The sequence below is a fragment of the Aedes aegypti genome, chromosome 2 (genome assembly GCF_002204515.2).
Source record: "Aedes aegypti strain LVP_AGWG chromosome 2, AaegL5.0 Primary Assembly, whole genome shotgun sequence".
NCBI classification, from domain to species: domain Eukaryota; kingdom Metazoa; phylum Arthropoda; class Insecta; order Diptera; family Culicidae; genus Aedes; species Aedes aegypti.
Genome location: NC_035108.1, coordinates 405,895,128 through 405,922,745, shown reverse-complemented (window position 1 = coordinate 405,922,745; position 27,618 = coordinate 405,895,128). Strand labels below are relative to the sequence as shown.

Below are 27,618 nucleotides of genomic sequence, written 5' to 3'. Positions count from 1 at the left end.
AATTTTTATTACCAAACTTTGTTTTTTGTTTGAGTTTCTAAACGATTTTTAATTTGATGATTCATCTTCAAAAATTAAATTTGATTAGAATACAAATTTACTTAGAAATTTTAAATTTTCTCAATAAATGCTATTCGTGATCAAACGTCAACATCCCACCGCAAAATCACTATAGTGTTTGGAGGTGATTTTAACCTCCAAAGTGCCAAATAACCTCCCAATCATCACCTCCAAGTTAGTTCTAATACCCTTCGTTATATGAAATATGGTGGCGCGTCGATCGTCGCAAGTTTATCGTTAAACAGTCAATCAAACAGATTTTACACACCTTCAAAAAAATACGTGAATATTAGTTTAAATTCGTGTCTAATTCAATTAATGAATTTATAAACAATTCAAAAGTTTGATAAGTGATTCATTTATAAAGCATAGCTTTTTTATCAAGACGTAGAATGTACCGTTTTTGTTTTATTCTTATATTGTGTTGGAGCATTTTTTCTGTCCATGTCTCCAAATATAAGCGCAGCGGTCACTTCTCATACAGAACCTTCAACTTCGAAATACAGTACATAGACTAGACAGCAAGCACACTCATCGTGTTCAGTGACTCCTGATATCTATCACTAATACATAGATACAGTGCTGTCATTTTGCGAAAACCACGTGCTTTCAATGGACCATTGAAGGTAGTTTTTGCAAGTGGTCACCGCATCAAAACAAAGGCGCCACTGTATATGGGATTTAACATTGTGACAGCATTGCTGTTCTGCCAAACACACAAGGCTACGGTGGCGCTATCTATGCTTTCCATAGCGGACGTTTTGAGAGAGACTCTGGGCAGTTGAACACGATATGTGGCCCAATTCAGCTTCACCATCGGCGGTAGCCGCTCCACTAGGCCTTGGAGAAGAGTGATGTTATACAAGTGTTCTTCTAACTTGCAGGCTTTCACGGTGGCCACCATATTTCGAACGGCTAGTGCAAAATCAACTCAAAATCAAATCGTGTTTAACTTGTCCGCCTTGGGTGCGGGGATTCTGTTGATCTTTTCGATGAGGGTGTGCACAATAATCTCGGGTCGACCGAATAGCATTTTCAAAGTGGATAGTGCGAAATCCAGATTGGCTGGGTGTAGAAGCTGACACTTCACAGCTTCCAGGGCTTTACCTCGAAGGCAGCGCTGCAATCGAACCATATTTTCTTCAGGTGTATATCCACATAGCCTTGTAGTATTCTCGTATGTTGCAATAAAAAGTGACCACTCCTCTGGTTCACCGCTATACACAGGCAACTCTTTGGCAACCGCATGACGCGCAGCAATTTGGCTCGAGTTGAGCAGCACAGTTTCATTTGGACTATTTGTACCCTCAAGGATGTGAAGCTATGGTGCTGTAGGTTGAGCTGGTCGTAGCGGTGACGAATGACATGGTGGTTGTCGAAAACTTTAATCTTGTACAGCATGGGAGATTGACGGTTGAGTGTTGCTTGTGCCAGATGCTTCCATCATCAGTTGGTACTTTCGCTGAAGGTATTTCCGTTCTATTTCCCGCTCTTCTTCAAGCATTTTCAACTGTAGTTCAACAGGTAACTGTAGGTGCTGTGAAGGCAACGTTGATAGGGTTGGTGGCACGGAATGAGATGACGGGGCAGATGGATGTAACGGGGCTGATGTGAAAGCGGGAAGGCTTTGAGAAGGCTCACTAGTCGTTGGAGCCACTGGCGGCGAAACGCTTGGCACGGATGGCGGTTCGTTTGTTGAGGCCTTGACGCAGTTCGGACAGATCCATGGGTGATTTGCAATGGCCTCTGTCACTCCGACGCAGTCGAAGTGAAACCAGTCGCTACACTTATCACAACATACCATCTGACTGTCATCTTCGGATTGGCACATCGAACAACTGCGTTCGGGAGGTGGAGCTAGTGGTGGCATCGTTCAGTATCTCCTTGAGTCGTCTGGAAAACGAAGTTTTTAAATTGATGCGTCCAGCAACGATATAGACCGAATTCCGTAGTTTTTGAATATGCTTTATTAGAGATGACAGTATTAAAAACTTCCTGAAATACATAATTTTTCTTCTTAGTATTTTCCTTTTAGGTTATGCTATTACTCACGTTTGTGGGTTTTATAACTTTCGAGTCCCGGGCGACCGTTCAAGGATTTAGATACTTTCGGCGAATCTACTATTATTAATTAGGTTAATTGAGAATTTAATAATTAATTGTATAAATAGTTCACCTCCATTTTCTGAATAATCTTTGCTGTTTATAATCACTCCCGCCTCATAGTTACTCGCTATAACCTATAATAATTCATTTGTAGGATTGACGAATTTCTTGATTATAATATAATTCTATTCTTACCGACAACCAACTAATTTGTTCGGAATAGTAATTTAATTCTTTGATAAATTCAACTACAATTTAAGTATTTCGATATTAATTTAGAGAACACTAGGCTATAAGATTGACTCACGTTCAACGTGTCTACTTTATAAACTTCAAGTGAACAGGTTTCTTTTTACTTTGCTTATTGTCAGATGACTTTACACGATCTGTCGAACCTAACATGGCAGCCGGGAATAAAGCAACTGATGGGAGGTGCGATGGCGCACAATGGGCGCAATCAACAGTACGGATTGTAAATCATAAAAAATACCGAACTTTCAGCTTTTTGATTGAAAACTTCTGAGGTTCAGTAATAATTTTTACTTTTTACTGAACTACGGTTGCTGTCAGACCAAATTTTCCAGCATTACCGAACAGGCTGAAAAGTCAGTAAAAACAATTACCGACTATTCAGTAGTTGATGTTTTTTACTGACTTGTCGTCAAAATAAAATCAAAACAAACTTATGCGCATGCGGGGAAGTGTCAAATGAGAAGAGAATCTCCTGCTGTAAAATCGTCCGGCGCCGGGAGACACGGCTATGGCAACCAATCTTGTCCTGCACTTATTTTGCACTTTCTTGTGGTAAGTAGTCGAAATTTAGTGAGAAACTCAACCATTTTAAGCAACCAAAAAGGCTCAGGACTGCTTACGTTGGTAAATTCGGTTGGTTTACAAACAAGAGGTAAATTCATCTGCATCATTGAGTTTGCCTCTTGTATGCAAACCATCAAAATAATGATTTTGTCACACATTTTTCGATTACTTCCACTGAGATATGAGCATACCGTAGATGTTTATTCGTACGAAAAATGCATGTCGATGTCCATGTTCATGTCGATTGGGTTTTAATTTGTATTGATTTCTGAAAAAACAGTATCCGGAAAAGCAAAGCATGGAGCATGGAAAACTGGAAAGCCAGTAAAAACGCTCTACAATTTTACTGACTAAAGGCCGGTTTGCTACTGACAAGAAAAGGAATCGCCTATCTCGATGCGTGGAAAATTTCTCCCAAGAAATGGTCAAGAAAATCACTTTTTTCTGATCGCAGTACGCAGTTGAGAAGAAATGTCACTTCAAAGGGGGCTCTCTGTAGGAAATTTCTTGACCCATTCAGTCAAGGAATTTCTTTACTTTTCTTGAGCGAAACAGCATACTTAGCTTAAGTCAGTAATTTCCATCAATCAAAACATATTGTGATTTACTGGTTTTTTTCGGTAATCGTAAAAATTACCGAAAAAACCGTAGTTCCAAAACCCAGTAAAATTTTACTGGGGTCGGTAATCTGAATTGGCTGTGTAGATTACCCTCTACACGGAGACGGAATTCAACTCAATTTTGGGTTGTTTCAACGCAATTCCGTAGTTGAGCCCAATAACTCAATTTTGGCTAAATTTCCAAGGTCCCCACTAGGTAGTTTGGCTTTAATTCCATTAGAAAAATATACTCAATTTTGGGTTGATTTAACGCAAAATTGAGTTCTTTCGACCCAAACATAAGAAAAGTTGCATGTACCCAAATTTGGCTTATTGGGCCAAAGTACCCCCATTGGGTAGATGCAGCTCTCTCTATTTTTGACAACATTCGTGTGGGAGAAAGAGAAAACCGAGAGATTTTGGGTTGAAACTATAATCAATATACTTAATTTTGGGTAAAGTAAACTCAAAAATTAGGTAAAAATATTTCTCCGTGTATGCTAATATTTGAAATACCCCTTATTTTGACAGCTCCATATATGAGAAAAAAGTGGGTACTTTTTACAAATTAAAGGGTACTGCCGAGTTTACAGTGAGATCTACGTGTGTTCAAATGTCACTAAGCTCTACACGGCAACGCGGAACTACTCAAATCTGAGTTGTATCAACGCAAAACCGTAGTTGAGCCCATTAACCCAAATTTGGCCAAATTTCTAAGGCCTCCATTAGGTACTTTGCCTTTGAAGCCATAAGAAAAAATTACCTAAATTTGGTTTGATTCAACGCAGAATTGAGTTCATTCAACCCAAGCTTGAGAATAATGCATTTACCCAAATTTGGCTTATTGGGCCGAACTACCCCCATTGGGTAGGTGCAGCTCTCTCTGTTTTTGACAACATTGGTGGGGAAGAGAGAGAATACCGAGAGATTTTGGGTTGAGAGAATAATCGATATACTTAATTTTGGGTAAACTCAACTCAAAAATTAGGTAAACTGTTTTTTCCGTGTATAGAAGATGTCGATTTTTATCTCTGAATCGACGAATCATACCCCTGTTGAATGACTCAGAAAAATCGATCAAAAAAGTCAGTCATCAAACACAAAAAAATCCGGACTGTCAACGCGAGCTGTCACTGGCTTTTCTTCGTGTTTTCTCTCTGTGGGTCATATGACATCAAAGGATCAAGTGACTGACTGATTGTGTATTCTGCGAGGAAAAACTCGGAAAAACTCCCCCAGCAGGTAAGTGTCGCCCCCAAAAATATCGCAGAACCGTGCGTTGAGGATAAAATAGTGTCGGAACTGTGTTTACGTTTCAGCCAACATCCGCCAAGATGCGATACACTCTCGGTTACTCCTTCACTGGCACCCTGGTCTCGGTGTCAACAGTGTTGATCCTGTACCACGTCCTGACGGGCAAAGGGGAACGGGTCAGCGTCGGATGGTTCCTGGAGGAGACCTCCCCCTACATGTGGGCCACCCTGGGCATCGGATTTGCCGTCGCGCTGTCCGTCGTCGGAGCGGCCATGGGAATCCACACGACCGGAGTCAGCATCGTTGGCGGGGGTGTCAAAGCGCCCAGGATCAAGACCAAGAATTTGATCTCGGTTATCTTCTGCGAGGCTGTTGCCATTTACGGTCTGATCACGGCTATCGTCCTGTCCGGTATGTTGGAAAGCTTCTCCTGGGGAACGATTGTGGCCAACGAGAACGTCCGGTACAACAACTGGTTCTCCGGTTATGTAATGTTCGGTGCTGGCCTGGCCGTCGGTCTGGTTAATCTGTTCTGTGGTATCGCTGTCGGAATTGTGGGTTCCGGTGCTGCTCTGGCAGATGCGGCCAACTCTGCTCTGTTCGTCAAGATTCTCATCGTGGAAATCTTCGGATCGGCTATCGGTTTGTTCGGACTGATTGTTGGCATCTACATGACCTCCAAGGTTAAGATGGGAGACAAGGAGTAAGCGAGGGAGCATAATGACCAAGATTGGGATTTACAATATGCTCCATTCAAAAGTAGTAAGTAGCTCTGACTCACATATGTAAAGTAGAAGTTACAACCCAGTTCTTTTGTGTTATAGGAGGGAAAGTATTACTTGCAAACAAGAACAAGCAGTCACAGTCACTTATTTAAGAACCAACAAGCACAGATTAATCAAGGGCCATTCCAAATCAACTTAATATATATGTAATGTATGCCAAGACTCGTACCAACCGTAAGTCGTCTATATTTTCCGTATACATAAACATGTCATAGAAGAAAAAAAACCTCAAACGAAATATTTCCAATTCTTTCTCTTTATATACGGAGAGCACTGTTTATGATATGTAAATTGGTGAATATTGTTTTGTTTTACATTTATTTTATTTTACTAAATAGTGCCGACAAAATCGGACAAAAATTGTTCGTCTATTGTAGCATACAAACAAAAACATTATCGATAAGCTTCTACCGTTAGTTCTCGTACAGGTGGTGAAATTGCAACAGCTTGAATTCATCTGCATATGTAACGAACGCGAAATTAAAAAGTCATCATTTGAAATACATGTAGTTCAACAGCCACCCCCAAAAGAAGCAGCAGAATCATTGTTATCCGAACTCATACTCGCACTCAGAGGACACACTGTTTAAATTCTATTTTGATTTCTTGGAGTTTTCCAGCAGTTAGAGCCGTAGCGTGGTCTCATGGCGACCTCGGCAAACCGCCCTTGCTCAACTGTTTTTAATATTCTATTTATAAATTAAGGTGAAATACATTGAATTATTTGTAAGACTTTCCAAGAAGCTATACAAAATTGAAACAACTATGATTACTTATATGATAATCCGAAGGTTATCTTGAGGATTTTTTAATTAAATTGAGTTGTTTAGGAGTTCCCAGTTTAAAAAAAAACTGTTATTGTGTCCAAAACAAAATATATTTTGACGAAATAAAATAACAGTTTTTAATTTTGTAAAAATTAAATTATGATTCTATGTTAAAAATTGCGTCGGAAGTTTTAAAATTTTCTATATTCCATGTAACTATTTTTAAAACACATTTGAAATGTATGAAAGTATGGAAATCACTTTCGAATCACCTTTCGGCATGTTTTATTACGGTTATGTTAATTAAAATGTTATAAGGTCTACAGATTGAAATCTTTATTAGTATTTTTGTTTTAGCTGGATTCAGTTTGTCACTCGAAATCATGAACCGCCTAATAAGAATGTTTCTTTTAAGAGAGATGAGTGAGCCTTGGATTGCAAATCTCTTAAATAAAAATATCTATAATCTATATATCTATCTAATGCTTCTGTTGTTAAAACAAGTTTTTGGCAGCTGTCAAGTAGGGTAGGACGGGGCAAGATAAGCATCCCTCAGATATGAGATTGATTGAATGATGTTTCTTAAAATAACGCCATAAGTTATTGAATTGAGGTTCATCCAAATAGGCCTTGATAAAAGTTATTAAAAATACTAAGAATTTGAAAATGTGGTTAAATTATCATAAATTATCATGACTAGAACAAAATAAGGCTTTCGACGTCTAACAATATTTTGACAGAAATTCTGATTCTTAGCCAACATTTCATGCCTTTTGGAGAGTGTTTTAATACATAAAGAAAACAAATTATCAATAATTGGGTTTTTTGTAGTTTGATCAAAAGAGCACATTTTTCTAAGTGTAACACCATTTTTTTGCGTTTTATAAGCGGTTTCTTCACCGCCGCTTAGGCCTCAAATCATATGTAACAGGATTCCTTTAACAAACCAATTTTAGTCAACGAAGGTACGGTGCTGCCATCTGGAAAAAGTTTACTCGATGCGTGAAGCGTCGAAAATTTTACCCGGCAAGGTATGGGAAGTCAAATGCTTATATAAATTTAACTACAATAGCTATTTAAAATCTTTTCAGTACATGTTGATAGACTTTTAATGGGCTACATTATTTTAATTAATATATTTTTTCCTAAATGTTCTGCGGATTCTGTAGCTTATCACAAGTCTAACCCCGTACACTTAACAGGATTTAATTAAATTGTGTTTCGAATTTTTAGAAGCAATTGAAAATTGGCTACCTATGCTTTGCCATGTAAAAAATCGAAGCTTCGCGCATAGGGTCATCTGTGGTAATTACCTTCGTGATCGCCAATTGTTTACAGTTCTTTTTACTTGATCCAACACCGCCTTCTTTTGGAATTTTGTTTATTTTTTCTAGGCACGGAAATCGGTGGTCGAAAAAGTCAAATTTTAGCGTGACATAATTTGTGTACCTTCTCTATTTTGTGATAATGAAATTAGGGATATTTGTAGTTTTCCGTCAAAATTTCATGCCGATTGCTGAAACAGAGTTACAACATGCCAAAGTTGAGCATTTTGTATGAAAATCGGCTTTCACTACTATTATTCTGAACACAACTGTAACTACTATAACCGAACTCAAAGACAACAATCAAGAACTATATTGGAAGCTCATTCCAAACTATTATTTTGTATGTTTTTGATGCTAACAAAATATTAGTTTAATTTAAAACTTGACTTTGGTTCCCTCAATTTAATATTTTAGATTAAAAATAACTAAACGAGTGAAAATTAAACCACCTGTTTTATGGTAAAAATAAACCAAGTATTTGTCAAAATCAACCAAAATATTAGTTTGTTGTTACAATGAAAGCAGATAAAAAATACTAATGATTAGGTTCAAAAAACGTATTTTACAAGTTAGTTTCAATAGTTTTCAAATTTTTTTTCGATATTTAGCTGTCGGAATAATAGTAAAACTATTTAGAAAGCTTTTTGAATGTCCTAGATGGTTTACAGTAATGACCCGATTTTGTCAGCCCCCGATTTCATCTACCCCCAATTATATCTACCCCCGATTTTAGCACCCTTTTTGGCCCGATTTTGTCTGCCCCCGATTTTAGCATCCTTTTTTGCCCGATTTTGTCAGCCTTAAATTGATATTTATTTTAAGCACATCTATACTGGCAATATTGGGTGCATTAAGTTCATTATTACCTTGGCTACGTCTATACAATCATGTAAAGACCCAAATTGTGAAATATTTAATTTTCAATAATTATCCAAAAAACTTATCAAAGTTACCAATCAATGTAATCCAACGGTACATAAGAAATGGAACCAAAAAAAAAACAATGTTAATATTAACAAAATCATAAAACTAAGTCCTTAAGTTAAAATAAAACTTGAAACCCGTCGAATTTTTTCCCGATTTTAGCTCTTCCCCGATTTTGTCAACCCTAAATGCAGGGCTGACAAAATCGGGACATTACTGTATTTTGATTTCAATTAAATGGAAAACATCCATTCAATGCAATATAAGCCAAGACAAACAAAATTTAATTTCGTTTATATGAGGAAACTGCGGTGTCCCTCTTGCTCTCTGGAGACGAACCAGCCACAGGCTGAAAATCTCGATAATAAAGATAATAATAATAATCCCTCTTGCTCTATAAAATATACTGTTTTTCTATGTGCAAAACTAAATGTCAAAAGAACTTTTTGAAAATTTTTCTTCACAACTGTATTGAACAAACGTAAATCATAGTTGTTGTGCGAAAGAATCATTGTTTTTTTTTTATTAAATGGATGTCAGTCTTACATTTTTATAGTATTTTGCAATTTTCGCGTTGACGGGTTAGATTTTTTTTAAATATTTCGTAGTAAAAATTTGTCACCGTAATATTTACACAAACCTCAATTAGAGTTTAAATAATACTTACTTATATACCCTTATATAATAATAAACCCTGGGTTAAACATTAGAAAATTTATTTGATCTGTGTGAAATTGGTAGCACTCTTGCCTCGGGTGGCACACTTGCCCCACCTAATTCTTAAAAAGAGTGGATATAGCTATCACAAGTAACATTGGTAGCTGCTGTTATAATGCTGTTTATACAGCTCATTTCAGCTGAGCTATCAGTTTTTGGGATATTTCCTTAAAACCTCTAAAATTATCGCAATGCTTCTGAAAAAGAGTTTTAACCTCTATCCCGACCAACCAGTCTTCATAATTCTTTATAGATCTTTGACCAACGATGGCGATCGCTAACGGTTCAAAACGAATCTATATCGATCGCTATCGAAAATCACTGACTGGTTGACCGGGATGCTATCAGTACACACTTTGCCATGTGTGCAAATATTTGCCAAATTTTGACAAATTTATTTATCGTGTGTTTGTACTGATCAAATAAATTTGCAAAAACATTCTTGTGCAAATATTTGTCTTACTTTGTAACAGCCAATACTTGCAGATATGGCAAAATGTATACCGTAATTTCGGGTGAAATTGATCAGTTTCCACGGTTTTCCTTGTTTGTTTTCTATAATGTTGACAATGCCAAACAACAAAGTGCATGAAAACAAGTACGATGGTGAGCCTCACAGGCTCATGTACCGACATTTTCTAACAAATGTGATTTTACCATTGAAAATCATCTCCAAAATAAAAAAAATTGGGGGATTTCATTTCGGGGTGAAATTGATCACTTGTCAATGCGATTATTGTTAGTTCTTAAAACAACTCTACCTACTGAATTTGAGTTCCCTGAATCCGTATATGCCTGCCAAATTCTTAATAATACAATATTCATATAAATAATGAATTATTAAATTTGAAGAATTACGCGGAAAACGCCTAAATATAGGCAATTTCCTAAGGAATTTCCTGATATCGAATAGAAATTCATTTATTTCAACTGAATGAGCAAATTGTTAAGAGTTTCGATGATGAAATCTGGTTTGGGGATATGTTTTAAGCATCCTGACAAACTTTCAAGTTTATACCCTGTTCAAATCCTTGTTTAGAACTAGAAATTTATGCATGTTTGTCGATACTGCACTGAACATGATTTTGAAATTTTACATTATTTTCATAGAAATAAACATTTTTAACGCAAAAAAACGTCACAACAAACAATTCGACAATAGTTACGACAAACAACGTTCATCACTGCAGGTTACATTGATATTTGTGCTCCATTGGGAAGAAATAAAATTGTGTGACACGGTAATCAATTTCACCCGAATTTACGGTACTTCGAAAGTAAGCCGAAATAATTTTTATTTGGTCAAGTCGGCACTCGAACACTGTGGCAAACCTGCACAAATAAGAGTTCGTCAAATGTTTGTCCACTGTGTACTGACCTTTGGCAAACAATAGTCAAACGACAAACGTTAGGCAAACGTCAAATAGCCAAATATTTGCACACTTGGCAAAGTGTGTGCTGATAGCTTTAGTAAGTTAACCTCGAAAAATCTCCTCAAAAACTATTTTTCCACAAGTTCTCAAAAAACTCTTCTTGTTTTAGAATCTTTGTCGATATTGATAATTCTCGCGTAACTTTTCAAAACGTCCTAAGTAACAAATGTAAACAAATCGAGATTATCATTGCAAACCATTTGCGTTGCACCACTTAGCAGCACACTAGAACACTCGTTCTGATATATTAACAACAAATTAATCTATTCAAAGCTTAACAAAATGACCAATGTTCAAAACTGCATCGCTTTTAATCAATTGTTACATTGGACCTTTGATCAGAGAACCAACCACATGTCCTATGTAACATTTATGAATAAACACGATTCTAATGTTACATTGGACATTCCTGAATAAAGCTTTGGAATGGAGTTTAAAAGGTAGAATGATTTGTAGAAGCGTGTCTGAGACACTACTTCGATTTTTTTTTTTTATCTTATCATTTATTTGGCAGGCTCAAGCGCTCTTAGGCATTACGGAGCCGGATTCAATTGATTTATTTTACAAAATCATATTTGCTTCTTATTATCTAGGTTAGTTTTGGGGAACCGTAAAACTCGCGGTTTGGTCGAGGTTAAGGAGTACAATCATTTTTGGAAGGGATGGGAATTTTGGGTTTACTCGTTGATCTTCAACAGCAGCATATTGTAGTGGCGTTATTGGTGCTGATCAACGCAGAGTGGACATGACGACAACCTGTAACGGTACAAACAAACGGGTTTCGAGGGAAACAAGGTGGACATCCAAAAAACGGGAAGGGGTATACGAGGTGGACAAGCGGAACAAAAAGCATATTATCAAACAAAAACGTCGATTTGCTTCAAGAACTTGTAAACAAGTAACATGTAGTCAAAGTCCAGTCTACCCAACACATCTCTAATGTCTTCCTTGTCTGGTTTTCCTCGGGCCCTGAGAGATATACGTAGATTTGATCTGGCAATTCCGTATTCGGGACAGTACCAGACAACATGGTTGATGTCTTGGTAACCAGCTCCACAACCACATCGATTATTATCTGCGAGCCCTATTCGATAGAGATGCGAGCCTAACGAGTAGTGGTTGGACATCAGCCGACACATTATCTTGATAAAGTCGCGACTCATGTTCATCCCTTTAAACCACGACTTCTTCGACACCTGCGGGAGAATGGAATGTAACCACCTGCCCAAATCCCCTTTATCCCATTTTTGTTGCCAACTGAGCAAGGTCTGCTGACGAGCAATTGTGAAAAATTCTTCAAAGGCGATTTGTCGATCATAAATATCGCCTTCCATAGCGCCCACCTTGGCGAGTGCGTCCGCTTTCTCATTGCCCGGAATCGAGCAATGCGAGGGGACCCAAACCAAGGTGATGGTATGATTCGACAAAGCACTCAATTTAGATCGTATTTCACTGAGAAAATACGGTGAGTGCTTTACCGGCCTCATTGAACGTATAGCCTCGATGGAGCTGAGACTATCCGTAAAAATGAAATATCGATCAGAGGGAAGAGAGGCAATTCGCTCTAATGCATAGTGTATAGCCGCTAATTCTGCGACGTATACTGAACAAGGGTTCTGAAGTTTGTGGGCGGCGCTATGAAATTCGTTGTATACACCAAATCCAGTGGAATCATTTGTTTTTGATCCGTCAGTATAAAACGTTCTGTCGCTGCTGACCTGGCCGAACTTGTTTGCAAAAATTAGTGGTATGAACTCCGATCGGAGCAGATCTGGAATTCCATGGGTTTCTCGCCTCATGGTCAGATCAAAACCTACAGTGGAGTTGGAGAGATTTGGGAAGCAACTACGATTGGGAGCATTCAAAGAAGGGTTAATCTCCAGACTCATGTACCAGTAGTACAGTGTCATGAATTTTGTTTGAGGATTTCGTTCGATTAGCTTTTCAAAGTTTTCAATAACCAATGGGTTTAATACCTCACAGCGGATGAGGAACCGGAGGGACAATTCCGCGAAACGATCTGATAAAGGAAGAACTCCTGCTAATACCTCTAAACTCATTGTATGAGTCGAGTTCATACAGCCTAACGCGATTCGAAGACAGCGATACTGGATACGCTCAAGCTTCAGAATGTGTGTTTTCGCGGCGGATTGGAAACAAAAGCTACCGTATTCAAGGACCGAGAGGATTGTAGTGCAGTATAACATAATCAGATCGTCCGGGTGGGCTCCCCACCATGTTCCGGTCAGTGTGCGCATGAAGTTGATTCGTTGTTGGCATTTCTGATACAGATACTTAATGTGCTTTCCCCAAGTGCATTTGGAGTCGAACCAGACCCCAAGATACATATGTGAAAGACTCTGAGTTAGTTCCTTACCCATGATTTGAAGCCCCAACTGTGCTGGGACATGCTTCTTAGAAAAGACAACCGACTCAGTTTTCTCCGGAGAGAATTCGATACCCAGCTTTAAGGCCCAAGTAGACAAATTGTCAAGAGTATCTTGCAGTGGTCTTTGCAAATCATCCGCCCCTGGTCCTGTAACAGAAACAACGGCATCATCTGCAAGCTGTCTTAGCGAGCAATTTCCCACGAGACAATCATCAATGTCTCTGACATAAAAATTGTAAAGAAGGGGGCTTAAGCATGAGCCCTGGGGGAGACCCATGTAACTAATTCGTGAAGCTGTTGAGGTACCGTGAGAAAAGCTCATACGTTTCTCAGACAACAAATTGTACAAATAGCTGTTTAATAATGGTGAAAGCCCACAGTCGTGGAGTTGGTCTGAAAGGACATCTATGCATACTGAATCAAAAGCTCCCTTAATGTCCAAAAACACTGATCCCATTTGCTCCTTTTGAGCATAGGCCAGTTGAATTTCTGTCGAAAGCAGCGCAAGACAGTCGCTCGTTCCTTTGCCTCTGCGGAAACCAAATTGTGTATCTGATAGAAAACCGTTCGATTCAACCCATTTGTCAAGCCGATGAAGAATCATCTTCTCTAACAGCTTGCGTAAACAGGACAGCATCGCGATAGGGCGGTACGAGTTGTAATCCGACGCGGGTTTTCCGGGCTTTTGGATGGCAATCACTCTCACTTGTCTCCAATCATCCGGAACAATGTTGCTTTCCAGAAACTGATTGAATAAGTTCAACAAGCGCCTCTTCGCGACGTCTGGGAGGTTTTTGAGCAAGTTGAACTTAATCCTATCCATTCCTGGGGCAGAATTGTTACATGAAAGGAGAGCAAGTGAGAATTCTAGCATCGAAAAGGGTCTATCAACTTCGTTTCTTTCGGTCAAGTTAACGCGAACCTTTCCGTGTACTGGAACGGAATCAGGACACACTTTCTTGGCGAACTGGAAGATCCACCGAGAAGAGTGTTCTTTGTCTTCATTTACCGCTGTCGCGTTCCGCATTCTTCTCCCGACGGTCCATAATGTTGTTATGGAAGTTTCCCTAGAAAGCCCGTTTACGAAATTGCGCCAATATCCTTTTTTCTTCGCTTTGACGAGGCTACCAAACTTGCGTTCAAGAGAGGTATAGCGCTCATAGTTTCACGAGAACCGCGTTTCCGGTATTCTTTAAACGCGACGGACTTTTCCCGATATACTGCGGTGCACTCATCATCCCACCAAGGGGTGGGTGGCCGTCTTCGAACTTTCGCTCCCGGTATTGGTCGACGCTGTGCTTCAATAGCACTGTTGATAATTAACTCGGATAAGAACTGATACTCTTCCAACGGAGGAAGAGCATCGACCGACTGCTCGCCATCGGAGATCGCTTTAGCATATTTTCCCCAGTCAATGTGCTTGGTGAGGTCGTATGCTACGTCGATCTGGCGAGCCTGACACGAATCATTGGAAATTGAAATTTTGATAGGCAGGTGATCACTACCATGGGGATCTTGAATTACTTTCCACGTGCAATCCAATGATAATGAATTCGAACAGATTGAGAGGTCTAAAATACTTGGAGGAGCTGGAGGTTTGATACGTGTTGCTTCCCCAGTGTTTAAAATAGTCAAGTTGAAGTCGTCGCATAGGTCGTATATCAAGGTTGAACGGTTGTCGTCGTACATTGACCCCCAGGCTGTACCGTGTGAATTTAAATCACCTACAATCAACCGTGGGGCTGGCATAGCACAGCAGATGGCTGTAAGCTCTCTGCGAGATATCCTGGCACTAGGCGGTAGGTACGTACTTGCTATGCTAAAGCTTTTTCCTCGTATGGTAACCTGACATGCGACTACTTCAGTGCCTGTCATCGGGGGAAAATCAATTCTATAAAAGGAGTGGAGCTTGTTGATCCCCAACAATACCCCTCCATAACCATCCCCACGATCTTGGCGAATAATGTTGAAATCGTGGAAAGAGAGATTCTTATCAGAAGTTAGCCATGTTTCACTGAGAGCAAATACGTCACAGCGTGTGCTGTGAACTAAATACTTAAACGCTTCAATATTTTTAGTAATGCTTCTGCAATTGGGTCCTAAAATGTTTAATGAAATCTTGTTTTTATTCAATAACACGAAAGAGCACCTTACTGCAACTACTTTAGCAATTTTTTCCGCTCAAATAACGGCTATATCATGTTTAAACTTTAATTTAAAAATTTGGTCCATAAATGAACCTTGACACTTAAGGTCATGTTTGACGTTTGCTTAGTCGACAAAAACACCACAGGGGTTTTAGTTCGACCACTGGGGTTGTTCCTATCTGACATTTCGGAAGGGACACGGAAAACAAAATACACCCAAAATTTGAGTTTAAGCCAAGGGGTGTGACAAAATTTAAAAAAATGTTTTTTGCGCTCAAACCAACGAAAAACATTAGAAAATTGAGTAAACATGTGTTATTGGCCTAAACTTAAGCGTTTGGCACTAAAATAGGGACAGGGCTCTAGGACCCTATTCCACTGTAGGATTTCGACCATATCCCCGACCTCATTGGATGTATTATCCATCGAAAGATATGAACGATTCAAGAATCGGCCATTTTGAAGCCAGACGCTTCAGAAGAGGTTTTATGAAAGAAAGTGCCTTACTAATAAGGTTTCTTATTGCGGGAGAGACTTCCATTACTTCGAAGATGATTTCCACGATCCCAGAAAGCGTTATTTTGTCGGAAGTTTCGACATGTTCTTGTCGAGATGTGAAGATGTTTGTTTGTTGGCTTTCCGGGCGAAAAACTGGGACATCTGGGGTTTTAGATGATCCCGGAAGTGAAGGGAAATCTCCAGGTTTGAATTTAAAACCTGGGGGAGTAACTTTAGTGGTATTTCCGTCACTTCTTGACTTTTTCAGGGAGAGTCGAGAATTCTGTTGAGCAACAGGAACATGAGAAGGCTGCTGACGGTGCCTTCGTGCTATAGCTCGCTTTCGCTTTGTTCCTGTTTGTATAACATTATATTCTTCACCCGCCTCAGAGTCAGAGCCTTGGTCATCATCAGGCAGGGTAGTAAAGAGGTTGTTACTAGCGATAGAGTGGGCTGGTGGAACAACAGTCGGTGCGATCTTCTTTAGCATTTCTGCGTAAGATTGCTTTGACCGTTGTTTTAGAGAGCGTATCTGATGTTTCTCCCGCTCTATAAACTTCGGGCATGCAGTGAGCTCATGTGGAGCTTGACCACAGCATGAACACTTGGGATCAGAACTGCAGGCACCCTGCACATGTAGCTCACCGCATTTTGCACACCGTGGCTTGTTACAGCAGAAAGGTGATGTATGACCAATTTGCTGGCACTTATCACAGTGCATAACCGTCGGTTTATAGAGGCGAACGGGCAACCGAAGTTTCCCGATCACCAAGTAGTCCGGAAGCGCCGATCCAGAGAAAGTTACACAAAACGAATTCGACGGCTGTTTTGTGCCATCAGGAGCCACCTGGTTCATTTGTCTGGCATCAAGTATGGCGACCGGATGGACGGCACGGTTTTTAAATCCTCCAACACCAGATTTGATGTCAGCGCAACTCAAAAACGGTTCGGTGACCACTCCTGCGATCTCAATTTCTCGACTTGGAAGGTATACTCTGTACTCCATCGAGAAGAGTTTGTAGGCAACAATCTTATTGGCCTGTTCACGATCACTAACCGTGACACGCAATTTGTCACGACTAGGAGCATCTACTGATTCGATGCCCCGAAACGACTTTGCCAGATCTTTTTCTATTTGCAATTTGTTCAATGGTTTGCCTTTGGGCCGAAAGAAAACCAGAAAGGGACCCTTAGATCTGGGTGGATAGGCTTTTAGGCGGGGGGTCGCTTCCTTAACAGTACCAGAAGAGGAGGAGAGCATTAGGGGTTGGCTTACATTACGTGTATTGGAGGAGGTATCCATCGGCACTTGAGCAGAGGCCAAACATTCATATGACGGAGATTCAATCGATTCACCATCTTCCGAGGGGATAGGGCTAGATGAACCGTTTGTACGGAATGCGTATCCTTGCGGGGTGATAGGGAGGGTGGGTGAGACTTCGTTGGTCTCCATTTCCGTGATATTCTGCGGAATCGATGTTAGAACGACATTTGACCGGTTTGGATTTGATTCATCATCCGAGGATATTTCGTATTGCGACGGACCCCCGCCTTTATCGTTTGGTTCCATTGTGGGGTGAGATTACCCCACCAGGAAGAATTCAAAATCGTATGTGCAATCAATTTTTAGCACCCAGCAGATAGATTTTGAACAATATTTGCACTTAACAATAATAATAACGAAATAAATAACAACTTATTGTAAATTTAAAAGTGCGGTTAAGTTCGTTTGCACTTCAGGTGAATCAATCACCTTAAAACAAAAGAAAAAAAAATATGAACAAAAAAAAAATAATACTGAAGTAGACAAATTTACCTTTAGGTAAATTAATCACTAATAATAAAAAAATGAAAAAAAAAAAAAAATAGTAAGAAAAATAATTAACGCAAAAAGGCAACTACACACTGGTAGGTGAGTTGATCACCGGCTAGCGTCGAGAAGAAAGATAGGCGGGCAGACAAAAGAGATCGGCAGAACGAAATAAATACCTATTCATCCAATGTAACCGACTGGCTTCTCTGCACTGCTGTTGTTTTTCGTAAACACGTGCAGATCCGCAGATGAATGTATTGTCCGGGACTTGCTGTTCGCAACGATAGGCACCCGGTAGGCAACTGTTACAGCGTGGCTCGTTCGGAATCGACCGACAGTAGGCTCACCTGTAGACGGACAGAAGGACCAAATGTTACAGCGTGGCTCGTTCGGAATCGACCGACAGTAGGCTCACCTGTAGACGGACAGAAGGACCAAATGTTACAGCGTGGCTCGTTCGGAATCGACCGACAGTAGGCTCACCTGTAGACGGACAGAAGGACCAAATGTTACAGCGTGGCTCGTTCGGAATCGACCGACAGTAGGCTCACCTGTAGACGGACAGAAGGACCAAATGTTACAGCGTGGCTCGTTCGGAATCGACCGACAGTAGGCTCACCTGTAGACGGACAGAAGGACCAAATGTTACAGCGTGGCTCGTTCGGAATCGACCGACAGTAGGCTCACCTGTAGACGGACAGAAGGACCAAATGTTACAGCGTGGCTCGTTCGGAATCGACCGACAGTAGGCTCACCTGAAGACAGACAGAAGTAACTGCTTTTTGGGGGAGAGGAGCACCAGTTTTGGCTCCAGCCAGGTTCCACGATATGCAGCACTTCAAACACGTGACTCAAGCGAAACACTTCCACGGAACAAACCACTCAATTCCACTCGGATAACTAATTGGCGTAAATATGAACTAAAAACTCATTTAAACTGACTATTAAACTAATTTTATTAACTATTTTAAAAACGTTTTACAATTGCTTCCTTGCTACACAAAAATGCTTCCTTCTTCTCGAATATTTTTTTCACTTCTGATTTTCAATTTGAATTTTTTCCCGCTTGCTACGATCGCGAGTTCGCCGTTGCCACGGCAACCTGCTCACGTGGCTGCGACGACAAGTTCGGCGTCGGGTGCCTGCGGTACCCGAGTAAAAATATTTGCGTTGCTCATAATGTTCGCAACATTCTCCGGGCCAGACTTCGAGCTGATGGGATTCAACAATACAATCTTGCTGACCGGTCTCTTGTACGTTGACTTCGATGTTCGGACGTCCACTGTTCTTATCTTGTCGTCAGGGCCCCGGTAAACTCGCTCTACTACGCCTTTTGGCCAGTTGCCACGATGCAAAGTCTCATCTACCAGCATCACCAAGTCACCAACCTTAAACTCATGGTACATCCTGTTGTCGGGCCATTTGCGACTCCGGATCAGCTCCGGACGATAATCTGCTACCCACCTACGCCAAAAACGATCCGCATAAATCTGGGAATGCTTGTAGGCTGCACGACAATCTAGATCTCGTTCATCGAAATCATGGTCGAATTGGATCACGTTGTTCCGTCCTAACAACAGCATGTTCGGCGTCAGTGGTTCCGGATCCAGAGGGTCATCAGTAACGTGTGTCAACGGTCGATTGTTGACGGTGTTCATTGCCTCACACAAAGCTGTCCGAAGCACCAGGTCTGTGGGATGTCGATCGTGTAACATAGCACGAAGCGCGGTTTTAACAGAACGCACTAGTCGCTCCCAGCATCCTCCAAAATGGGGAGCACCAGGGGGTATGAACTTCCATTCCACACCTCTGACGCTCAGTGACTCCTCAATCTGCGGCTGGTCCAATGTCTTCACAAGCGTCTTGATTTCTTGATCAGCACCGGTGAAGTTGGTGCCGTTGTCGGTCATGATGCACTGCGGCAGTCCACGGACGGACATGAAGCATCGTATTGCCATTATACAGCTGTTTGTATCGAGGGATGGCACCACCTCCAGATGTACCGCTCTTGACGTCATACACGTGAACAATACAACCCATCTTTTTTCCACACGACGGCCGACCTTCACAGACAGCGGCCCGAAATAGTCTATGCCGGTACAGGTGAATGGATACACGAACGGTGTTGTTCGCTCCGGCGGTAGCATTCCCATCTGGGGAGCGGTAGGTTTTGCTCTCAGCTCTTTACACTTCACACAGGACATCGCATACTTCTTGACTTGCGAACGAATTTTCAGTATACGATGGCGTTCTTTGATGCTGTTGATTATGGTTTCCGTACCTTGGTGAGCGTTGGCAATGTGGTACACACGAATCAACAGTGTTGAAAACGGATGGTTATCCGGAAGAATCACCGGATTGTTCACTTCGAACGATTTGCTGTTGTCTTGAATGCGACCTCGCATACGGATGATCCCGTTATGGAGAAACGGCGAATATGTTTTTAGGCGACTGCCACTCTTCACGTAGCCTGACTTCTTCAGGCTGCACAGTTCATCCCCGAAAACCTCTGACTGTACTTTCTCATACCAAGCTCTTCTAGCATCTTCCATGTCTCGTACGGTTATCATCAGTCGCTTAGGTTTTTCGTGTCTCGGCAATACTAACAGCTTTCTCATTTTCAGATAGTACGCAGTTGATCTGATCAGCCGGTTGAAGTCAGAGAATCTGGCAATGTCAGGAAGATCAAGTATTTTCTCTTCGAACGCTGCGCAACACAGCGGATCGGCCATGGGTATATCCTTGCACTCTAGCTCGCTATGGAAATTCGCTAACTCCGCAGAGGACATCTGTAGCTGTTCATCAACCGGCCAGTGAGCATTTTCACGATAGAGGAAATCTGGACCTCGCAACCATTCCTGCATGTCGCCAAATTTTGAAAACTTCGTTGCCAAGTCAGCCACGTTCAGCTGCGACGGAATCCAGTGCCACAAATCAACTCCATGACCATTCTCTTTAATCTTCATCACTCGAGCACCGACGTACGCCGTCAGCTTCTGGTTCGAGCTCAGCCAGCCTAGGCAGATCTTCGAATCGGTCCAAAAGTACACTTTGGTAATGTCCACCATCATCTCCGTTTGAAGCACACTTATCATCTGGCTTGCCAGGACACATCCTTGTAGCTCTAGTCGCGGAACAGTCTGCGACTTCAGGGGCGCTACTCTTGATTTCGCATACACTAGGGCAACGTGTAATTTTCCCTTCCGACGGTGAACCATGTAGACCACGCAGGCATAAGCCTTATCGCTCGCGTCACAGAAAGCGTGCAGTTCGACATCACCAAACGATGGAATCGCTGGGTAGTAGTACCTTGGCAATCGAATTTCTCCCAGTCTTGCGGTTTCGTTCAGCCATTCTATCCATCGTGGCACCAGGCCGTCAGGAATTTCGTCGTCCCATCCAGACTGTAGACGCCACAGCTCTTGAAATATGAGTTTCAGCTGAATCGTGATCGGACTAAGCAAACACAGCGGATCAAAGATGCCCATCATAAACTTCAACAGTTCTCGCTTCGTTGGCACCGCTTCGCCAGATCGGAATCGCTGGTTCAGTTTTGGGAAGTTAAGCGGAAATACAAACTCATCGGACTGCAGGTCCCACCTGATTCCGAGCACACGGACATCACTCTGCTTCTCCGCTACAATTTCAGCATCGAGGGAATCCAACACGGCTTTCGAATTGGACGAAAACTTCACCAGTTTAAATCCACCTTTATCGTGCACCTCGATCACACGTTGAACCAGTTCGATGGCGGCTTCCTCGGTATCTGCACAGTCGAAATAATCATCGACGTAATGCTGTTTGACGACAGCTCGTTCAACGCCGGGATATTTTTCGTCCAGCTCCTTCGCATTGAAGTTTTTGATGAACTGTGCCATTGATGGAGACGAAACAGCACCGAATATCATCACTTGCATCACGTACACGTTGGGAGGATCCGTACGGTTCATACCGCGCCATAAGAAACGTTGGGAATCTTGATCTTCTCTACGAATGAGGACTTGATGGAACATTTCTCTTATGTCCGCAACGAAGGCAATTTTCTTCATTCGGGCCCGTATCAGGATCGCAATCAACGGAGGAACGAAATCCGGACCCTTCAGTAGCAAATCGTTCAGAGAAAACCCGTACGACTTTGCTTTAGCGTCCATGACTAATCGAAACTTTTCATCGGTCGCCACGCTGAAGTGAGGCAGGTACCAGGTGTTCGGTGTTTCAGCTAGCTCTTCTAGCTCTAACTGCCTAGCGTATCCCTTATCGACATAATCCTGAATTTTCGCGCAGTAACGATCAGCAAACTCAGGATTGGAGTCCATCTTTTTCTCGATGATTTGGAGACGCCTCAAGGCTTGAGGTTTGCTATCCGGGAAGACGAAGTTGTTGTATTTGTAAATCTGACCAACTTCAAAACGTTCACCACGTCGTCTAATTGAACGGTGCATGATGTCCAATGCACGTTGATCTTCGTCGGCTATTTTCACCGACTGGCCAGTAATCCCGAAGTCTTCAACCTTGTACATCTGCTTCACAAGATCAGTAAGCTCGCTATCATCGTTGTCAGAACACAGGAATGCGTGATGGTTGCTCGATCCTACAATAGTCGGGTCGACTACTCCGTGGATTGTCCATCCTAGATGGCATCGAGTCAGCTGCAAGCCGTCAAGCGAGTATTGCACCGTCTTCAGAGGCACAATCAGACCCGCGTTATTCGATCCAATTAGCATACAGGGACATGCATCTTGAATCGCCGCTAGCTTGTTCTCATCGAGCATAGGATATAGCTGCCTTACCTTCGCCATATCGAATTTTACCGCTGGCAGTGCGATATTCTCTACTGTTTGGATGTTGCTCACTTCGTACAGTTTTGCTTGCTCCGAAGGTCCAGAAATGCGGAACGACAGCATCATTGACTGCTCCTCCTTGTGTAGGATACCATTCGTCCAACGATAGCTCACGGGGGCGATCGGTCCTCGCAGTCCGATGCTTTCAGCAACGGCAGCATCCATCATCGACAGCGACGAACCTTCATCAAACAGCGCAAAAACTTCCTCGACTCCTCGTGGACCATGGATTCTCACCTTTCCTACTCGAAGCAGCGTGTTCATGTTTCTACCGTTGACGTTGCACACGTTCTCGCGATTGTTCTGCACGTCCGGACGGTTGAATCCAGAATTCCTTGTTGGTTCCTCGGAATGGACCAGTTCGTGATGATTCTTGTTGCAGATGGAGCACTTTCTATCAGCTTTGCAGTTCTTTCGTGCATGGTCCGACTTCAGACAGATGTAACAAACCTTGCAAGAGTTTGCTGCGGATCGACGTTGACCAACCGATAATTTCCGGAATTGCTCGCACTTCTCCAGGCCAGAGTGAGAACTTGTCGAGCACAGGGGACACTTCTTCGTTGCTTCGTCGTCGCGACGGTTGACGTTCAGAACCATCGGCTTCTGCTTCTGCTGATAGCTGGGTTTCTTGACACTGAAAACAGGATTTAGACTCGCAAGTTGGTTGTCCATCTCATCCTCCAACCAACGAGAGAAAGTGTCGAACTCAATAGCAATGCCTTCCTTTATCAGAGCGGCCTTATGCCGAACCCACATCTGTTTGCTGAAAGCAGGAAGTTTTTCAGCCAGGTGAGAGATGAGTTCGGGATTCATAAGATAGTTGTTGGCCCTCGCGTTGGCCATCGCTACCTTGGTACCAATTACCGCATTGTAAAAGGCACGGAAGGACTCGATGTTTCCCTCTTTCACGTAATCTAGGTTTCTCAGTGTCTCCAGTCGGTTGGCAACCATCCACTCAGTTCGACCAAAGTTTGACTTCAGCATTCGCAGAATCTGCTCCACATTCTCAGGGGATGAAAGCAACGATTCCACGGTTTTTCGCGCCTTTCCATGAAGCGCTTTGTTCAGTCGTCTCAGATTATCGCGATCTGACAACTGAAACTCCTCAGTGGATGTTCTGAACTCATTTTCGAAAACTGTCCACTCCATCACGTCGCCGGAGAAAGGGGGCAGATCCCTCATGTTTCTGCTTTGCAACGCTCTAAACGCTTGCGACAGAACCTCGTTCACAGCCGGTTCGAGAACCGACGCGTTCCTCGCACCGATCGCTGCCATGTTTGACTCGCCGCCGGTTGGCGACCAATTGTTTCCACGTCCTGCCGTTGCATTCTTCATAGTAGGTGCCGATGGGTTGCGCTTGCTGGGTGCAGATGGATACCACACATTGGGCGCCGGCGTGTCTGGATCTCGCGAAAATTGATGATCCATCCAGGGCGACGATTCAACTAACATGCTAGTTGGTCTTACCTTTTTCGTATCGGCAAGCCAATCTACAACGCGTTTCGACGTACTAGTACACGTACTTGATCTGCTCGTAGTAGTAGACCCACGACTTGAACAGGACTGCAGCTCAAACTTCTTCAACTCACGCTCTCGTTGCCGCTTCAAGAATTCCGTTTTCCTCTGCTCGGTCTTCAGTGCCAGGTCATGTTGGATTTGCAGCTCGGCCAATTGCTTCTCAGCAACGATCCTGTCGCGTTCGATGGACGCTTGCAATTCAGCCTCCTCGTTCTGCTCCTCCAGATCCAGAAGCTTAAGTTGGCTGTCAGTGTTGCTGCTCCGTGAGGTCCGCGATCCTTTAGATCGCAATTGGGATTTGGCAGATTTCGATACACCGGAAACGACAGATTTGTTTTCCGGCGCCGTACCTTGCTGAGCAGGAACGTTTTCCCCCCCGTGGGGATGGTTGGGTGGAGTACGAAGCATACTACTTTGCTTCGGAAATTCTACTACGTAATTATCTAAACGCTTAGGAACTACACCTTTATTCGTTCTTCCAGAGCGACGTACCTGTGGTTCCATATAGACCGTTCGTAGGCATTCGAAGGACCAAATGTTACAGCGTGGCTCGTTCGGAATCGACCGACAGTAGGCTCACCTGTAGACGGACAGAAGGACCAAATGTTACAGCGTGGCTCGTTCGGAATCGACCGACAGTAGGCTCACCTGTAGACGGACAGAAGGACCAAATGTTACAGCGTGGCTCGTTCGGAATCGACCGACAGTAGGCTCACCTGTAGACGGACAGAAGGACCAAATGTTACAGCGTGGCTCGTTCGGAATCGACCGACAGTAGGCTCACCTGTAGACGGACAGAAGGACCAAATGTTACAGCGTGGCTCGTTCGGAATCGACCGACAGTAGGCTCACCTGTAGACGGACAGAAGGACCAAATGTTACAGCGTGGCTCGTTCGGAATCGACCGACAGTAGGCTCACCTGTAGACGGACAGAAGGACCAAATGTTACAGCGTGGCTCGTTCGGAATCGACCGACAGTAGGCTCACCTGTAGACGGACAGAAGGACCAAATGTTACAGCGTGGCTCGTTCGGAATCGACCGACAGTAGGCTCACCTGTAGACGGACAGAAGGACCAAATGTTACAGCGTGGCTCGTTCGGAATCGACCGACAGTAGGCTCACCTGTAGACGGACAGAAGGACCAAATGTTACAGCGTGGCTCGTTCGGAATCGACCGACAGTAGGCTCACCTGTAGACGGACAGAAGGACCAAATGTTACAGCGTGGCTCGTTCGGAATCGACCGACAGTAGGCTCACCTGTAGACGGACAGAAGGACCAAATGTTACAGCGTGGCTCGTTCGGAATCGACCGACAGTAGGCTCACCTGTAGACGGACAGAAGGACCAAATGTTACAGCGTGGCTCGTTCGGAATCGACCGACAGTAGGCTCACCTGTAGACGGACAGAAGGACCAAATGTTACAGCGTGGCTCGTTCGGAATCGACCGACAGTAGGCTCACCTGTAGACGGACAGAAGGACCAAATGTTACAGCGTGGCTCGTTCGGAATCGACCGACAGTAGGCTCACCTGTAGACGGACAGAAGGACCAAATGTTACAGCGTGGCTCGTTCGGAATCGACCGACAGTAGGCTCACCTGTAGACGGACAGAAGGACCAAATGTTACAGCGTGGCTCGTTCGGAATCGACCGACAGTAGGCTCACCTGTAGACGGACAGAAGGACCAAATGTTACAGCGTGGCTCGTTCGGAATCGACCGACAGTAGGCTCACCTGTAGACGGACAGAAGGACCAAATGTTACAGCGTGGCTCGTTCGGAATCGACCGACAGTAGGCTCACCTGAAGACAGACAGAAGTAACTGCTTTTTGGGGGAGAGGAGCACCAGTTTTGGCTCCAGCCAGGTTCCACGATATGCAGCACTTCAAACACGTGACTCAAGCGAAACACTTCCACGGAACAAACCACTCAATTCCACTCGGATAACTAATTGGCGTAAATATGAACTAAAAACTCATTTAAACTGACTATTAAACTAATTTTATTAACTATTTTAAAAACGTTTTACAATTGCTTCCTTGCTACACAAAAATGCTTCCTTCTTCTCGAATATTTTTTTCACTTCTGATTTTCAATTTGAATTTTTTCCCGCTTGCTACGATCGCGAGTTCGCCGTTGCCACGGCAACCTGCTCACGTGGCTGCGACGACAAGTTCGGCGTCGGGTGCCTGCGGTACCCGAGTAAAAATATTTGCGTTGCTCATAATGTTCGCAACAGCAACACAGCAACGATGATTTGAGGCCTCTTCTGTGCTGCTGTTGCTGATGCTGATGATGATGATGATGGCAATGATGGGGATGCCACAATGTTGCGACGAATGGCCTTCGGTAAAGCTGGACAGTCCAACCAATAGGCTAGGCTAAAGGCTGGCTGCTTCCGTGATCCGAAACGTGGATGATCGTTTCTTTCTACTGGAAAGTGTAACGCCGTAAAAACCACGCAACGCGAGGGGAAAAAACGGTTCACTTCGCTGTGAAAGCAATTTGCTTTGAACGATAAAGAAACTGCGCAAAACACAACCGATACTGGCTAGCGTTCGGAAAGGAATGACACTACTTAGATGCATAGAATGCCATAATAACTGCTTCTCAATAATTTCAGTCGATATTTTCAGAGTCGCACTGCCTCGCAAAATTGAAAACGCTAAAGTGACAAAAAGAGAATGAGTTACACAAAACTGTATTTTGGTCTTTTTGCCAAACCATGTTTTACCGTTTCGCTGGATTGGATCAGCTGCAACATCTCTTTTCATATTATTACCGCATTGCGTGCATATAGGGGAATGATATTGAGCACAAGATTGAGCATCATGATGTCATTGTATCAATCTGATTCAGATGCATGGTCGATCAAGCATATAAATATGCTTCCCGGCAGCAACACGAGCAACGTACATGCGCGACTTGCTCACACATATTTGCAGAGCGATCAACCACCGAAGAGAGGAGAAGCTGTATGTATTTGTTAGACGTGGGCTCCTTTCTCGAGTTCCTACAACAAGATGGACGGCGTCGTCATCGTCATCATTCCCCACCGCAATTTCTTGTTTCAACCGACGGCTGCTGATTGCAACACAGCCATCGCCACCACCACGTCATGCAGTGGGAAACTCTCACACGATCATGTGGGCCGTCATAAACACGGGGGGGAAATTGAGGGAGAATCAGTGAGAGAGCAAAATGTCCTACATACAGCTCAACGTTTCCCCTCCTTCTGTTGTTACATAGGACACATAGACGGATGGGAAGAAGTGACGTCGTGGGATTGAATGAATCAAAACAAAGTACAGCTGGTGTCTCCGATTAGCACACCGCAACAAAATGTTGATTATCAGCGAATTGAGTGCATATAGGGAAATGATATTCAGCATCATGATCTTATTGTATCAATCCGATTCAGATCCATGGTCGATGAAGCATATACATATGCTTCACGGCAGCAACACGAGCAACGTGCATGCGCGACTTGCGTACATATATTTGCAGAGCAATCATTCGCCGAAGAGCGGAGAAGCTGTATGTATTTGTTTGGCATTGGTTTCCTACAACACAATCGACGGCACCGTCATCGTCATCATTTCCCGAAGGTCATTCGTCTCT

The 27,618-nt window shown here is 42.9% G+C and overlaps 1 protein-coding gene across 3 annotated transcripts; it reads left to right on the top strand.

Annotated features, from left to right (window-relative positions):
* The first annotated feature begins 4,662 nt into the window (after positions 1-4,662).
* Positions 4,663-6,150, top strand: LOC5575848 (V-type proton ATPase 21 kDa proteolipid subunit). Of its 3 annotated transcripts, none has more exons than XR_002500890.1 (3): positions 4,663-4,823; positions 4,901-5,597; positions 5,660-6,150. XR_002500890.1 is itself a non-coding variant. In XM_001662206.2 (2 exons), exon 2 carries the CDS (start codon positions 4,916-4,918, stop codon positions 5,540-5,542), a length of 627 nt encoding a protein of 208 aa, XP_001662256.1. In that variant the 5' UTR covers positions 4,664-4,823; positions 4,876-4,915; the 3' UTR covers positions 5,543-5,598. The 3 variants fall into 3 exon arrangements, 1 of the variants encoding a protein (XP_001662256.1); XR_002500889.1 differs by having other exon boundaries at positions 4,664-4,823; positions 4,876-5,597; XM_001662206.2 differs by lacking the exon at positions 5,660-6,150 and having other exon boundaries at positions 4,664-4,823; positions 4,876-5,598.
* The last annotated feature ends 21,468 nt before the right edge of the window (positions 6,151-27,618 follow it).

Excerpts from the sequence above, each read along its gene's own strand:
- LOC5575848 (XM_001662206.2), top strand. The coding sequence starts at position 4,916 with ATGCGATACACTCTCGGTTACTCCTTCACTGGCACCCTGGTCTCGGTG.